Source organism: Lepus europaeus, chromosome 18 (assembly GCF_033115175.1).
Source record: "Lepus europaeus isolate LE1 chromosome 18, mLepTim1.pri, whole genome shotgun sequence".
Classification (NCBI taxonomy): domain Eukaryota; kingdom Metazoa; phylum Chordata; class Mammalia; order Lagomorpha; family Leporidae; genus Lepus; species Lepus europaeus.
The window spans coordinates 351,176-366,085 of NC_084844.1; the positions used below are offsets into that span (position 1 = coordinate 351,176).

Below are 14,910 nucleotides of genomic sequence, written 5' to 3' on the forward strand. Positions count from 1 at the left end.
GGTGACTGAGTTACTCATGGCAGATGTGAGTCTCCTAGCTTTCTGGATGGGGACCAGAAGAGGGGTCTCCAAGAAGCAGAGCAGATGTGAGCAGACAAAACACAGCAGCAGGGCAGCCTGACCCTGTCCTCCCCACTGGGAAGGGGGCACACAGTGGGGAACGTGGGCACAAAGGAAATTCAGGCAGGAACCGCCCTAGACTGGCCACGGCGAAGGGGCTCTGCGGACAGCCCTGACTCAACACAGGAGCCTCCACCACAAAGGAAAACGAGACCATGAGTCAGACCTCTAGGAACTGTAGGATGCTCGTGGAGTTTGAGACAGCCCCTAGGAAAGTCTGATGGACAACGCAGGGTTTGGAGACCAGGGATCTGAGCCCTAACTCCATTACCTGTGAGTCTTCTGTACCCAGAGACACTCAGTTGAGCAGCCAAGTGCATCCAGGCAGGTGTGCGGGAAGGCAGCATGGCCATGGGGTTGTGGGGGGTGTGGTAGGCAGTGTGGACAGGGGGAGCTCAGAGAACATCCATGGATGGGGTCATGTCTGGCCTTCGGGAGTCCTGCGCACAGCACACTGGCAGACAGGTGGTGCTGACACTGAGGGGAAAGGGAGTGTGGCCCCAAGGACTCAAAGGCCAGCAGGGGCATCGGCCATGGACCCCACATACCTATCACGCTCTCCACCCCCTCTGGGATATCATAGTCTTCATCACTGTCAGATGTCACCACCTGTGGTTTCTCCTCATGCTGACCCTCGGTGCGAAGCTGCAGATTGGCAGCCAAAGACCGGCTGCCACGCTGATACCTAGGCAGACGAAAACACTCAGATCAGCTGCTGACCTACATTAGGAAATCAGCCGCTAAATTCCCTTTGAATTGTTAAGGACACCTGCGAAACTGCCATGCATCTAGAGAGACAAAAGCAGGCACTGAGCAAAGTCATCAGATCAGCTGCAGAAGCCTGGTCCCCACACACATCAACCCTGCAACACACAGGTGGGAAACTAGGATAGAAAGCCCGAGGGTAAGACGGCCCTGGGCAGCAAAGGGTGCGCCTCACCCTTCCCAGTGCCCGCCTGGCCTCCTCCATCTCCTCCATCGCCACCCCCACAGACCTGCCCCCAGAATACCTTGCAAAAGCTCCCCCACACCACAGCCCTATTTCCCACCCAAATGGGGGAATGGGCACCTCCCCTGAATGTACAGTAAGTCCCAGAGCTCAGGCCCTAAGACCTAGCTGATGACTCAGAGCCAGCTCCATGCCTACTGAGCTGCTCCTAGACAGTTCCTAAATCTGTTTCCCTCTCTGTAAATGGGGATACGGCCCTACTCCAGGAGGACGTGCAAAGCATTTTACACAAGCACGGTGCACAGCAAGGCCCCACAAACGCCACCTTTCCTGTTGGGCATAAGCACACGGCAAGCAACAGAAGCCAACTCACAGGACAGGGCCTCGTGCATCAAAGTGTCCAGTGCGAGGGGCCTGCATCATGGTGTGGCCAGTTAAGCCAGGCTTGTGACACCAGCAACCCCTATCACAGTGCCAGTTCGAGTCCCAGCTACTCCACTTCTTTTTTTTTTTTTTTTTTTTTGGACAGGCAGAGTGGACAGTGAGAGAGAGACAGAGAGAAAGGTCTTCCTTTTTGCCGTTGGTTCACCCTCCAATGGCCGCCGCGGTAGCACGCTGCGGCCAGCGCACCGCGCTGATCCGATGGCAGGAGCCAGGTGCTTATCCTGGTCTCCCATGGGGTACAGGGCCCAAGCACTTGGGCCATCCTCCACTGCACTCCCTGGCCACAGCAGAGAGCTGGCCTGGAAGAGGGGCAACCAGGACAGGATCGGTGCCCTGACCGGGACTAGAACCCGGTGTGCCGGCGCCGCGAGGCGGAGGATTAGCCTAGTGAGCCGCGGCGCCGGTCCCAGCTACTCCACTTCTGATCCAGCTTCCTGTTAAGGTGCTTGGGAAGGTGGCAGATAATGGCCCAAGTGCTTGAGCTCCTACCAACCATGTGGGAGCCCTGGATGGAGTTCCTGACTCCATCTTGGTCTGCCCAAGCCCTGGCCGTTGTAGCCATTTTGGAAGTGAATAAGCAGATGGAGTGTCTGTCTGTCTGTCTCTCTCTCTCTCTCTGTAATTCTGCCTCTATCTCTGTAATTCTGCCTTTCAAATAAATGAGTAAACCTTCAGGAAAAAATCATCTCCCTCCCACATGCTATTTCTAGTACTTGTGAGAGCCTGATTCTGTGTACCCAGCTGCCTGGGCCAGAGGGTGCCCAGCTGTCTGCCCTAACATCACTCTGGCCTGTCTGTGAGGAGTCTCTGGATGACAGTCCATCTAAACCAGTGGATGGAAGAAAGCAGACTGAATAAACCAGAGGGGGACCTGAACAGAAGAAAAGGACTGCCCCTCCCAAGGGGGAGTAAGCTCCTGCAGAGATAGCAGCTCCCCTGGCCTCCACAACCATGGAACCATTCTTCATAGCAGGTCCCTTTCTGTGCACATCTACACATCCTGTGAGCTGCGATTCTCTGAAGATGCCTGCCCCACATGGCACGGGACCATCTCCCACAGCACTCTGGAACTAGCCACTCACATCCTGTCTAATGCGCCTTTGCTGGAACAAGCTGTCTATAACGCACACCCAAAAGTAGCCAGTGAAACAGCACAAAAACACAACATATGGCTTTGGGTGTGCTGTAATTCAGAGCAAAGCTTTAGCTAAACTAAATCATGGGGCCGCAACTGTGGTGTAGCAGGCTAGGCTTCTGCCTGTGGCGCCGGCATCCCATATGGGTGCCAATTCTAGTCCCGGCTGCTCCTCTTCCAGTCCACCTCTCTGCTATGGCCTGGGAAAGCAGTGGAGGATGCCCCAAGTGCTTGAGGCCCCTGCACCTGCACAGGAGACCCAGAAGAAGCTCCTGGCTCCTGGCTTCAGATCAGCCCAGCTCCAGCATTGCAGCCATTTGGGGAGTGAAGCAGCAGATGGAAGACCTCTCTGTCTCTCCCTCCCTCTGTCTGTAATGCTCTCTCAAATAAATGAATAAATCTTAAAAAAAAAAAAAAAAAAAAAAGCAATAGCACCCCAAGAACATCAGAGAAGTCTGTGTGCTCTGTAGGGTCCTGATCTGGATCAGTCTCAGCTAAAGCAAGGACAGCAACTCCACTGATGAGCAAAGATGGGATCACCTTCTTCTTTTTTTTTTTTTTTTATTTTTTTGGCCAGGCAGAGTTAGACAGTGAGAGAGAGAGAGTTATAGACAGTGAGAGAGAGACAGAGAGAAAGGTCTTCCTTCCGTTGGTTCACTCCCCTAATTGCTGCTACGGCCGGCACTGCACTGATCCGAAGCCAGGAGCCGGGTACTTCCTCCTGGTCTCCCATACGGGTGCAGGGACCCAAGCACTTGGGCCATCCTCCTCTGCCCTCCCGAGCCACAGCAGAGAGCTGGACTGGAAGAGGAGCAACCAGGACTAGTACCCGGTGCCCCAACCGGGACTAGAACCCGGGGTGCTGGTGCCGCAGGCAGAGGATTAGCCTAGTGAGCCACGGCGCCAGCCTTTTTTTTTTTTTTTTTTTTTTTTTTTTTTTTTTTTTTTGACAGGTAGAGTTAGACAGTGAGAGAGAGAGAGAGAGAGAGAGAGAAAGGTCTTCCTTCCGTTGGTTCACTCCCCAAATGGCCACCATGGCCGGAGCTACGCTGGTCCGAAGCCAGGAGCCAGGTGCTTCCTCCTGGTCTCCCATGCGGGTGCAGGAGCCCAAGCACTTAGGGCATCCTCCACTGCCCTCCCAGGCCACAGCAGAGAGCTGGCCTGGAAGAGGAACAACCGGGCAGGCAGAGGATTAACCAAGTGAGCCACAGCACCGGCCCCAGATGGTTTCACCTTCTGAATACACCTAGAGAAGTCCACTTGTTTTTTTCTGAAAGAAACCTGGAATTTTTATATTTTTAAGATTTATTTATTTGAAAGAGTTATACAGAAAAAGAAAGAGACAGAGAGAGAAAGAGAGAGAGATCTATCTGCTGGTTCACTCCTCAGATTGGCGCAACAGCCAGGGCTGGGCCAGGTGGAAGCCAGAAGACAAGAGTTTCTTCTGGGTCTCCCATGTGGGTGTAGGGGTCTAAGCATTCGAGCCATCTACTGTTTTCCCAAGCACATTAGCAGGGAGCTGGATTGGAAGCAGAGCAGCCAGGTCTCAAACCAGCACCCATGAGATGCCACTGTCACAGGCGGTGGATTTAACCCCTAAGCCACAGTACCAGCCCCAGAATTTGGATTTACTGATAGAAGCCCACAGTAGCAAAGCTGTGCCACATGACCATAACGAGTTTTTCCTGCCGTCGCTCCAGCTTCAAGTATTCTAGATGCAAGATCAGAAAACAGCCAGAAGTAACACTTTTCTACTTAAAATCAGAAACACTTTTAGGATTAGGGCCATGCTGTGGTACAGTGGGTAAAGCTGTCACCTGCAGCACCTGTAACCCAAATGGGCACCAGTTCAACTCTCGGCTGCTTCACTCCTGATCCAGCTCCCTGCTAATGTACCTGGGAAAGCAGTGGAAGGTGGCCCAAGTGGTTGGGCCCCTACACCCATGTGGAAGACCCAGAAGAAGCTCCTGGCTTCATATCAGCCCAGCTCCTGCCACTGCAGCCATTTGGTGAGTAAACCAGCAAATGGAAGATATATATATCTCTCTCCCCTTCTCTCTCCCTCTTTCTCTCCGTGTGTGTGTGTGTGTGTGTATCTCTGTCTCTCCCTCTAACTCTGCCTTTGAAATAAATAAGTCTTAAAAAAAAGAGGAGCCAGCACATGACATAGCAGTAAAGCCTAAGCCTGCAGTACTAGCATCCCACATGGGTGCCGGTTCAAGTCCTGGCTGCTCCTCTTCCAATACAGCTCTTTGCTATGGCCTAGGAAAGCAGAAGAAAATGGCCCACAAGGGCCAGCACTGTGGCACAGTGGGTAAAGCCGCCACCTGCAGTGCCAACATCCCCTGTGGGCGCCGGTTTGAGACCTGGCTGCTCCACTTCCTATCCAGCTCTCTGCTATGGCCTGGGAAAGCAGTAGAAAATGGTCCAAGTCCTTGGGCCCCTGAACCCATGTGGGAGATCTGGAGGAAGTTCCTGGCTCCTGGCTTTGGATCGGCACAGCTCTGGCCATTGCTGCCATTTGGGAAGTGAACCATCGGATGGAAGACTTCTCTTTCTCTCTCTCTCTCTCTCTCTCTGCCTCTGCCTCTCAAATAAAATAAATAAATCCTCAAAAAAGAAGAAAGAAGAAAAGAGAAAGAAAGAGGGAGGGAGGGAGGGAGGGAGCGAGGGAAGGAAGGAAGGAAGGAAGGAAGGAAGGAAGGAAGGAAGGAAATGGGCCAAGTGTTTGAGCCCCTGAACCCATATGGGAGACATGGAAGCAGCTCTTCAGATCAGCCCAGCTTCAGCCATTGTGGCCATTTGGGGAGTGAACCAGTGGATAGAAGACCTCTCTCTATCTCTCTCTCTCTCTCTGTCTCTCTGTCTGTCTCTCTCTCTCTCTGCCTCTCTGTAACTCTGCCTTTCAAATAAATAAATAAATAAATCTTTAAAATAAAAGAGAAAATGCAAGAAGACACTTTTGATTGATCAATCTCTTAGGCTACCACTCCCTGAAACGCAGATGGCTACAGCTCCAGCCACAGGGCTGTCCACCCCAACAGACGCTCGCTCACACTCCTCTACCCACCTCCACGCTGCCACCTTTGGTTTCAGGAAGGTCAGCCCCAGCCGCTGCACAAGCTTCACGCCCAGTTTCCGCAGCAGGGTCTGGTTGCTCTCAGGGAGTCTGCAGCTGTCCAGGCATGCAAGCACAGTAGCAGCTGCAAACAACAGACACCGGACTCAGAGCGGTGGGAGAGCTCCAGGGGACCTTCCCTGCGAACCACATGTCTCACACCCGCAGGCCTGAATCCAGACAATTCCACAGGGGCTCAATGCAGGTGACAGCCTAACTTTACCGGGAACCCCTTAATGCCTGCCACCAAGATCCCCTTCCTCCCAGTTCATTTACTAAACGTAGCCGGAGTCCAGCCCAACCTCCTTCCTGGGAGTAGCAACCACAGAGACCGGCACCCCAGAAAGGACTGAGGCAAGAGGGGAGCCCTGCATCGAGAGAGCTGGCTCACAGCTCGCATGGGGCCCCTGGGGTCATCGTGCTGTGCGGGATGGGAAGCTGAGCACCAGGCAGAGCTCCAGACCCAGCTCAGGGCAGCATGGTGGGGAGGACCTCTGCACAAAGGAGGCAGCTGCTGGCCCCTAATGGCTCCTGTGCCACAGAGGCCACCTTGGGGCCAGCAAGCCTTGCAGAGGGGAGCTGAGGCCAGGAACACGCAGTTCAGTGCTCCATGGCAGGGGAGCCTGAGATGCTGGGATGGTTGCTCAGGGCTGGATTTCAGAGCTGGGCTTGACTGTAAGATGGACAAGATCGGAAACAACTGTCTAAGGGACAAGAGGAAGGAGGAGAAGCTGGGATGGAGCCTGAAGCCTAGAGCCTGGAACTTCATGGAGGGGTGGGGAAGGTGGTGGGGAGGCCACGACAGGAAGCTGGCTGCTATACGGTCCAGGAAGCCAGCAGCAAGTCAGGGCTACGTCCACTGTGCCCAGAGCCCCCAGACCTCCAGCACAAGCCCTCAGCAATCTCCTGAAAGTCACACAAAACAACCTAAAAACAAGGGTGGCATCCACAAACAAACATCAGATATACACCAACCAGCTGTGGCACCTCCCTCACACACACTTTCCTCTAAATGGGCCCTGGTGTGTGGAGCACCCAGCAGCCCCCCAGCCCTCAATACAGGGTACAGCACATCACGGTCAGCCAGAGCCACCTGCTGTGCTGCAGGCTCCACTTCCACCCTGCATCTGGGGCCATTAACCCAGCCTCCCTCTGTCCCCACCCCTTCCCAGCCTCTAGGAAGCCATTTTTCTAATTTGTAAACACAAAGAAAAGATAAAGAAATTGAAACGCTGGCTGGCTGACTGGCTGATCCTGTGTGCACGTGTCAATATCACTCTGAACCCCATAAAAACATGCAAGTGCTACATTAAGCAGAACGTTTACAAAAAGAACTTTTTTAAAATGAGCCTCACCGTAAGGTAAACAGTCTTCACGTTTTCCATGTTTAAATATTTGTGCCTGAAAAAAAAAATCTTTTTAAAATGTTGCAGATTCATTTACAACTTCAAAACATACATCATTGAACCACCCGCTGCCTCTTTCAGGACTTTCAGTGACAAGAACAGCTATGCAGTGATGAAGCAAGGGGGGACCGGAAAGTGCAGACGCCTTCGGAAGACCTGAAAACAGGGACCAGGGTGGGTGCAGCTCAGCACGGGCGCAGAAGGGAGCAGGGATGGGTGTAGCTCAGCACGGGCGCAGAAGGGACCAGGGTGGGTGCAGCTCAGCACGGGCGCAGAAGGGAGCAGGGTGGGTGCAGCTCAGCACAGGCGCAGAAGGGACCAGGGTGGGTGCAGCTCAGCACGGGCGCAGAAGGGACCAGGGGTGGGTACAGCTCAGCATGGACGCAGACTCCTTCCTAACCTGGGCACCAACAAAACATGTGCAGGCTGAACCTCAGGGCGTCAGTCTGTGAAAAGGAAACTTGGCGAAGAGCAGAGGATCCCTTCTCAAGTCTCACTCATCTCAGTCCACGAGGATGCATCAGCTCCACACCCCCAGCACAGGCCTCACGCACAGCACTGAGTGATGGTGCCGTCCTCAGAGGAGCAGCTGTCGGAGAACACTGGCTCTGGCCTCCGGAGTCCTCAACCTGAAGCCTTCCCTTCTGCCTTGAGGCCGGGCGGGCAAATGCAGCAATGCACACAAGTACTCCAGCCCTTCAATCAGCCGGGACAGGCAAGGTGAGAACGCCCTGCGCCACACAACAAACCGCTCGGCCACAGGGAAGAGGACTTCACCAAGCACTCTCAAGCAAGTCTCAAGTGAGAAACTGACCAGACCCCACCCCCAGGACCAGGAGCAGACACCGTGCTCTGAAGCTCACCAGCAACAAGCAGTCCAGAAGCGGTCTGCAGGCACAGCACGCCTCCACCACCCAAACTGGCGCAGCGGGAGTGTGAACAGCTGGTCATTGCCAGTCTCTCTCTGGGCCTGCAGTTACTCTGTAAAAGATGCTCCCAATCACTGCGCTCAAAGTCCCTCGGCAGAATCTTCTGCTCTTTCCAGCACTCCTTCTCCCCTCAACTCAACCTAGAAGCTCTGAATCAACTCTTCCAGACAGGAAGTCAGCAGATTCACTTCACGCTAGCAGCGTCGGTGCTCCTGCACCACAGACAGAGCTGTCCCTGCCGTGCACTGGGTGCTGACGTGTGGCAAGACAGGACCCCAGACCTGAGTTCCACACTGCAGATACCCTATCATCACCTGGAAACTCTCACTGAACACTTAAGATTGCTGCCTTTCAGCTTGGTGCTTTGGGGCCAGCACTGTGGCATACGGGGTAAGCTGCTGCTTGAGACCCCTGCATCCCATATCAGAGTGCTTGCTCCACTTCCAATCCACCTTCCTGCTAATGCGCCTGGGAAGGCAGCAGAGTATTCAGGTCCCTGCCACCACACAGAAAACCTGGAGAGAGTTCCTGGCTCCCGGCTTTAGCTTGGACCAGCCCCAGTTGTTGGGGCTATTTAGGGGAGTGAACCAACAGATGGAAGATCTCTGTCTCTCCCTCTCTGTAACTCTGCCTTTCAAATAAATAAAGAGTAAATCTTTGAAAAAACAAAGCCATTTGGCTATCATGTAAAATCCTTTTCACGTATTCTTGGATGGCAGGGGCTGAAGCGCTTGAGCCATCTTCTGCTGCCTTCCCAAGCACGTTAGCAGGGAGTTGGATTGGAAGTACAGCAGCCAGGACACAAAACAGTGCTCATACAGGATACTGGCATTGCAGGTGGGGCTTAACCCACTGCGCCACAAAGCCAGACCCAACCAAATGGGGCTTGCAAAGAAAGCAAGCTTGTTTTACATACAAAAATCAATTAATGCAATATACTTCATTAATAGAATAAAAAGCACGGGATCACCCAATAAAAGCAGAGAAAGCATTTGACAACAGCCAGCACTCCTTCATACTAAAAGCTCTCAAAAAACTAGGGAAAGCCTGCAACCTCTTACTTAGCAGTTAACGACTGAAATGTTCCCCAACCTCTCAGTAAAACTGCCAATGGTTTTTGGGAAGTGGGAAGAGCCCAGAGGGAGGATGCACCAGCCCTGACTGTGACGTGGCTGTTCCACAACAGGGCTCCCAGCAGTCCGCAGAAACATAGAACAGAATCTTCCAGAAGGCAGAAGAGGATTTAAGCAGGAAACAGAATAAATCACAGGTCAATTCTGTGCAGGACTACCAAAGAAAGCAAAAGATAAGCAAACTGCAGGAAAATCTCAAATACAAACCATGACCCAAATAGGAACCAAACTACAGGAAAATCACAGTACAAACCATGACCCAAATAGGAACCAAACACAAATAGGCAGCGTTTTCTTCAGCAGGAACGTGGGAAAGTGCAATCTGGTGGACAGGCATCCTTGGCCAGGGCCTCTCTTGAGGGAGAGCCTGAAGCCCTGTGACAAGCTGTGAGAGCAGCAAGCCTGTCAGAGACAGCAGAGCCCAGACGCCATCGGCCTGCAGGATGCAAATGAAGGGGAAGAGCACAGGCCAGGACCACACGGCTCGCAGGAGCCTCACAAAGACGGGTGAGAACACCTCGCGGAGCGCGGGCAGCAGAGGACACAGAGGCCCAGGTATAACCCGCCACCACCACCGCTGGAGCTGGCAGGTGTGCAGTCAGGAGCTGCATCTGCGGCGAGAAGGCAGCCAACACACAGAAGAAACCTGAGCTGACGGCAGGGAGAGGCAGGAGGCAAACCCAGCACTGAACCACGAGAGCGGGGCAGGCAGCTGGTGTTTCCACCCCCACGGCATGCACTCTGGGTCGCCGGATCTTTTAACTAAGTGCAGAACGCAAACACCTCTGAAGTGGAGGGGAGCGTCCCCATGCTGTGCTAAACACAGAGGCACAGGAGCAGCAAGGTAGCAACCAGCAGGCCTGGTGCAGAGGGCTCGCTAGTCCCGCACACCACTTCCCAGGCACCAGGCAGGGGCCCCCATCACCCAGTCAGCTACAGCAGCTCCCTCGCTGGGCGACTCCCACAGTCTGTGTCCCATGCTCGGTCACATTCACCACTCAAACCTCCTTCCTTCCCTCTAAAGAATATCAACATGTCCTACCAAGCGAGTAAGGCTCTCTTCCTTGTCTGTCAAAAACCATTTAAGAACTCATCTAGATCTACCCTATGTGATATGCAAAATTAAAAGTTAATTTACATCACATAAATTCAAATATATCCAACCCAACAAGAACTGGGCAGAAACACTGGGCTACACACAGGAGCAGCTCCTTCCTGTAAGGGCTGACTGGGGGTCAGAAAGCCCAAGTCCTAGACAGAGGGTGGGGGACACGCACACCACCCACAACGGGGAACCTTCACCAGCACGGGCACCAGCTCTCACTGGAGATGGCCGGTGAGGACACAAAGAGACACAAATAGAGCAGGCTCTGTCAACACCCAATCTGCAGGAGACAACACAACAGGCACCTCTGGGCCAGCTCAGGAAGAGCACGGGACACAGGGTGGCCATGCCACCCCCACCAGGACAGGGAGCCCCACCTACCCACAGCACCTCCCTAACTGAACTATTAATGCCACACCCTCTTGACTCTCACACACCCAGTATGGATAAAAATTATAAAGTAGCCACAGGTAGCAAATTCCCAGAAGGGATGCTGGACAACTGACAATCCCAAGCCACAAGCGCCATGCTCTACCAGTCTCACAGCCACTAGCTCTCCCGACACTGCCCCTTGGGACACTCCCAGGCAGCAGTTGCCAGGGTCCATGGCCCCAGCTGAGCCCTGTTCCTCAAGGCATCCTGTCGGGAGGTCTTCTCAGCCAAGGCCCAGGCAGCAAGAGGCAGAGACAAGCCATTCCCCAGGCCCTGGCACATAGGACCAGGAGAGTCCAGCAGCCCAGTACAGTGGCTGCTCTCCGACAGGGAGGCATGGGAGGGACGGAAATGGATCCACCCTGCAAGCAAGAGCACGCTGCCTCAGCAGCAACAAGGCTGGACCCCACTGGACACTCCATCCTGGTGGGGGGTGGGGCCAGCCACACAAGGGAATGAAACCTAGTACTGGCGGTCAAGGACACTACTGCCAGAGTCCAGCTGCATGGAGGAGAGCCTGGCCAGGAGCCAGGGACTCAGAGGAAGGCAGGGCAGCAACAACAGACAGGAACTGGGCACTGGGCGACAAGCTGCAGCACTCCTGTCTCATTCCCTAACTAAATAAAAAGACTCAAAATACTACCAAATGCCAAAAATCATACCAATATTCTTTACTTATCAAACTCCTTATAAAGTATAGTATAACAACATCCTAAATAACAGACCATGTACCATCTACAGTGATGAGTGCTCAACAAAGCATCGGTGCCGGCGTCGGGATAGCGAGTAAAGCCACCACCTGTGACTCCAGCATCCCACATGGGCGCTGGTTCCTGTCTCAACTGCTCCACTTCTGATCCAGCTCCCTGCTAATGGCCTTGGAAGGAAGCAGACAATGGCCCAAGTGCTTGGGCCCATGCTATCCACGTAGGAGACCCAGAACTACTCCTGGCTCCTAGCTTTGGCCTAGGACCAGCCCTGCCCATCACGACCACCTGGAGAATGAACCAGCAGATGGAAGACCTCTCTGTAACTCTGCTTTCAAGTAAATGAACAAATCTTAAAAAAAAAAAAAAAAAAAAAAGACAAGTATCATGTAGCTGCAGTAGCACAGGAAAGGCTTACTTGGAAACACAGCCAGACCCTTGTCCCCATCTGAACCACAGAGACAATCACCACACCTGCTGCCAGCCACTATCCCATAAAGGGAGAACAAGCTGCCTGCATTTTCATGGGTAGAAAAATCAATTTTGGAGCAGCACTGTGGCATAGCGGGTGGGGCCGCTGCCTGTAGTGCTGGCATCTCATGTAGGCACCAGTTCGAGTCCCAGTTGTTCCACTTTCAATGCAGCTCTCTGCTATGGCCTGGGAAGGCAGTGGAGGATGGCCCAAGTCCTTCGGCCCCTGCACCTGCATGGGAGACCTGGAGGAGGCTCCTGGCTCCAGATTGGTGCAGCTCTGGCCATTGCGGTCAATTGGGGAGTCAACCAGCAGATGGAGGACCTCTCTCTCTCTCTCTCTCTCTGACTTTCAAATAAATAAATAAATCTTTAAAGGAAATCTACTTTTCTTACCTCTACATTTTTTTAAAAGATTTATTTATTTGAAAGGCAGTTAGAGAGAGGCAGAGGCACAGAGAGAGAGAGGTCTTCCATCCACTGGTTCACTCCCCAAATAGCCGCAAAATGTCTGGAGCTGCGCCAATCCAAAGCCAGGAGCTTCTTCTGGGTCTCCCACGTGGGTGCAGGGGCCCAAGGACTTGGGCCGTCTTCCACTGCTCTCTCAGGTCACAGTAGAGAGCTGGATCGGAAATGGAGCAGCAGAGACTCAAACTGGCACCCATATGGGATCCCGGCACTGCAGGCAGCAGCTTTATCCACTATGCCACAGCTCCATCCCCACCTCTACACTCTTCTCAACCTTGACAAAAAACCAACCTGGGACAACTTCCAGCTGAATCACATAGGGTCACTCTGGGCTCTCAGCACACACAGACATCAGAGAAGTTACTGACTCTCCCAGCAGTGACCTTAGCAGGGAAAGGGGATGGGAAGGAAGGGTTGACAACCACAGCAGTCACAGGCGACAGAGCTTCGTGCCACCTTCTCTGTGCAGAAGTGAGGCCTTGCTCCTGCACCTCTCAGGGACACGGGTGCTCGCTCTGGTGAGCCTCAGCGCCAGCAGGGTGCCAATCACCTGAGGAAAAGTAAAACGCAAGGTGCCCCCCACGTTCCACAGAAGCGCAGAACAAGAACTAATATCACCTGCAGAAGCACACACTGCGCAGAGGCAGCTATACCACTGAGAGGTCAGCGGAAGACACCACCACACAGAGCAGGGGAAGTGACCGTCAGCTCTGCTTTTGTTGTTCTAGAAACTAGCACAGTGCGAGGCGCAAACAAAATGAGTTTCTCAGTAATCACATGAAGCTGCCGCACCTTTCGATTGCTACCCACCCAAGCCTGCTTTTCTGCACTGTACAAACCGGCTTCCCTCCCCGGGGCATATTCTCCACGCACATAAATCACAAGCTCCTGGGGAGCAGGTCCACCTGCTGCCAAGCAGGAGGTGCTGGTTTGGGCTCCCTCCAGGCACTACCAAATCGAGGCCAAGAAAAGCAACTCCACCTCAAGCCCCGGGAGAAGGGCCCCCACACACCATGAGCTCAGGCGTGGCTCACACCAGCAACACAGGGCCTGAGAAGCACCTTTTCCTGTGAGTTTGTGGCCAGGGACCCACGCGGCGGCTGGCTGCCAGACCACACTCACTCTGCAACGTGGGTCGCCCCGAAGCACCACACAGCACTGTCATCTCTGGTCTCTTGGGAAAAAGTCACCAACTACACAGACCAAGTGCAGGAACGCAGAGCATCTCCCTTCTGGGTTCAGACTCCTGTCCTAGCACCAAGAGGCAGTACCAGCACACCTGCCCACTGCACTGGCCCCATCACAACAGGCTCAGCACCCATGGTGCTGGACACGACACACGAACACCAGCAGTGACCCTTAGCACCAGCACAGCCACCTCCAGGCTGGACTCCACTTTAAGAGGCCCCAGGGCCTCCGTGTACCCAGGGAGGCCACCAGGGCCAGGCTGCTCATGGAACTGCATCTTTCACCCAGTTAGTGCTGAAAACCTTTCTACCACAACACAACTGGAGACCACAAAATCAGAGCTTTTACCTGCCGGCAAACATTAAAGTGAGGAGGTGGAAGCAGGGTGAGGGCTGAAAGCGCGGCTGTACCCTCTCACCACAGGCCAGCAAGAGACAAGCACCTGTCTTCTCTCCTCAGGAAAACGGAATTTCCAAGGTGGAGAATTCACTACGGTGATGAAGTTCAACAGCTGGGGTAGACAGCTGATAACCAATCCATGACTGATAAATTAACTTAAAAATGTTGAGTATACAGAGAAATAAAAATTAATTTCAGCTGGCACCATGGTTCACTTGGCTAATCCTCCACCTACGGCGCCAGCACCCCGGGTTCTAGTCCCAGTTGCTCCTCTTCCAGTCCAGCTCTCTGCTGTGGCTCGGGAGGGCAGAGGAGGATGGCCCAAGTGCTTGGGTCCCTGCACCCGTGTGGGAGACCAGGAGGAAGTACCCGGCTCCTGGCTTCGGATCAGCGCAGTGCCAGCCGTAGCAGCAATTAGGGGAGTGAACCAACGGAAGGAAGACCTTTCTCTCTGTCTCTCTCTCACTGTCTATAACTCTCTCTCTCTCACTAACTCTGCCTGTCAAAAAATTTAAAAAAATTAATTTCACAGAAAAATGTTTAAGTGATCAAAATAATCAGAGCTGGCCCGTGTCCTGTCCTCGCCTTGGAGCACAGGATGAAGGGAAGCTCCCTTCCCAGGAGGGAGGGTGTGTGCAGAAGGGGCTCAGACCCTGGCAGCTCCACCTGCCATCCTGGGTCGCTCACAGGCCCCATCCTCACCTCACTCGTTGCACTGCTCAGAACAGCGTCATGCCGTTTAATTACTCACCATGCTCTCCCAAACACCCTAACTGCAACAGCCCAGCACATTGCATTAAGAAACCCTAGGGGAACAACTCCCCAAACACTCAGTGTCTAGGCGGCCTTTGGGCTCACTGTTCCAAGTAACCCAGCTTTCAGGACAGAGACCAAGGACTGGGCTGA

General features: G+C 53.6%; 1 protein-coding gene across 1 annotated transcript in view; it reads right to left on the reverse strand.

Moving 5' to 3' along the window:
* The window catches only part of TBCD (tubulin folding cofactor D), a 176,669-nt gene that overhangs the window by 133,292 nt on the left and 28,467 nt on the right, over positions 1-14,910 (reverse strand). The window contains exons 8-10 of the mRNA XM_062175522.1: positions 7,122-7,167; positions 5,719-5,851; positions 669-805 (exon numbers count right to left, since the gene is read on the reverse strand). Coding sequence (XP_062031506.1) covers positions 669-805; positions 5,719-5,851; positions 7,122-7,167 — 316 coding nt within the window. The remainder of the gene's footprint in view (positions 1-668; positions 806-5,718; positions 5,852-7,121; positions 7,168-14,910) is intronic.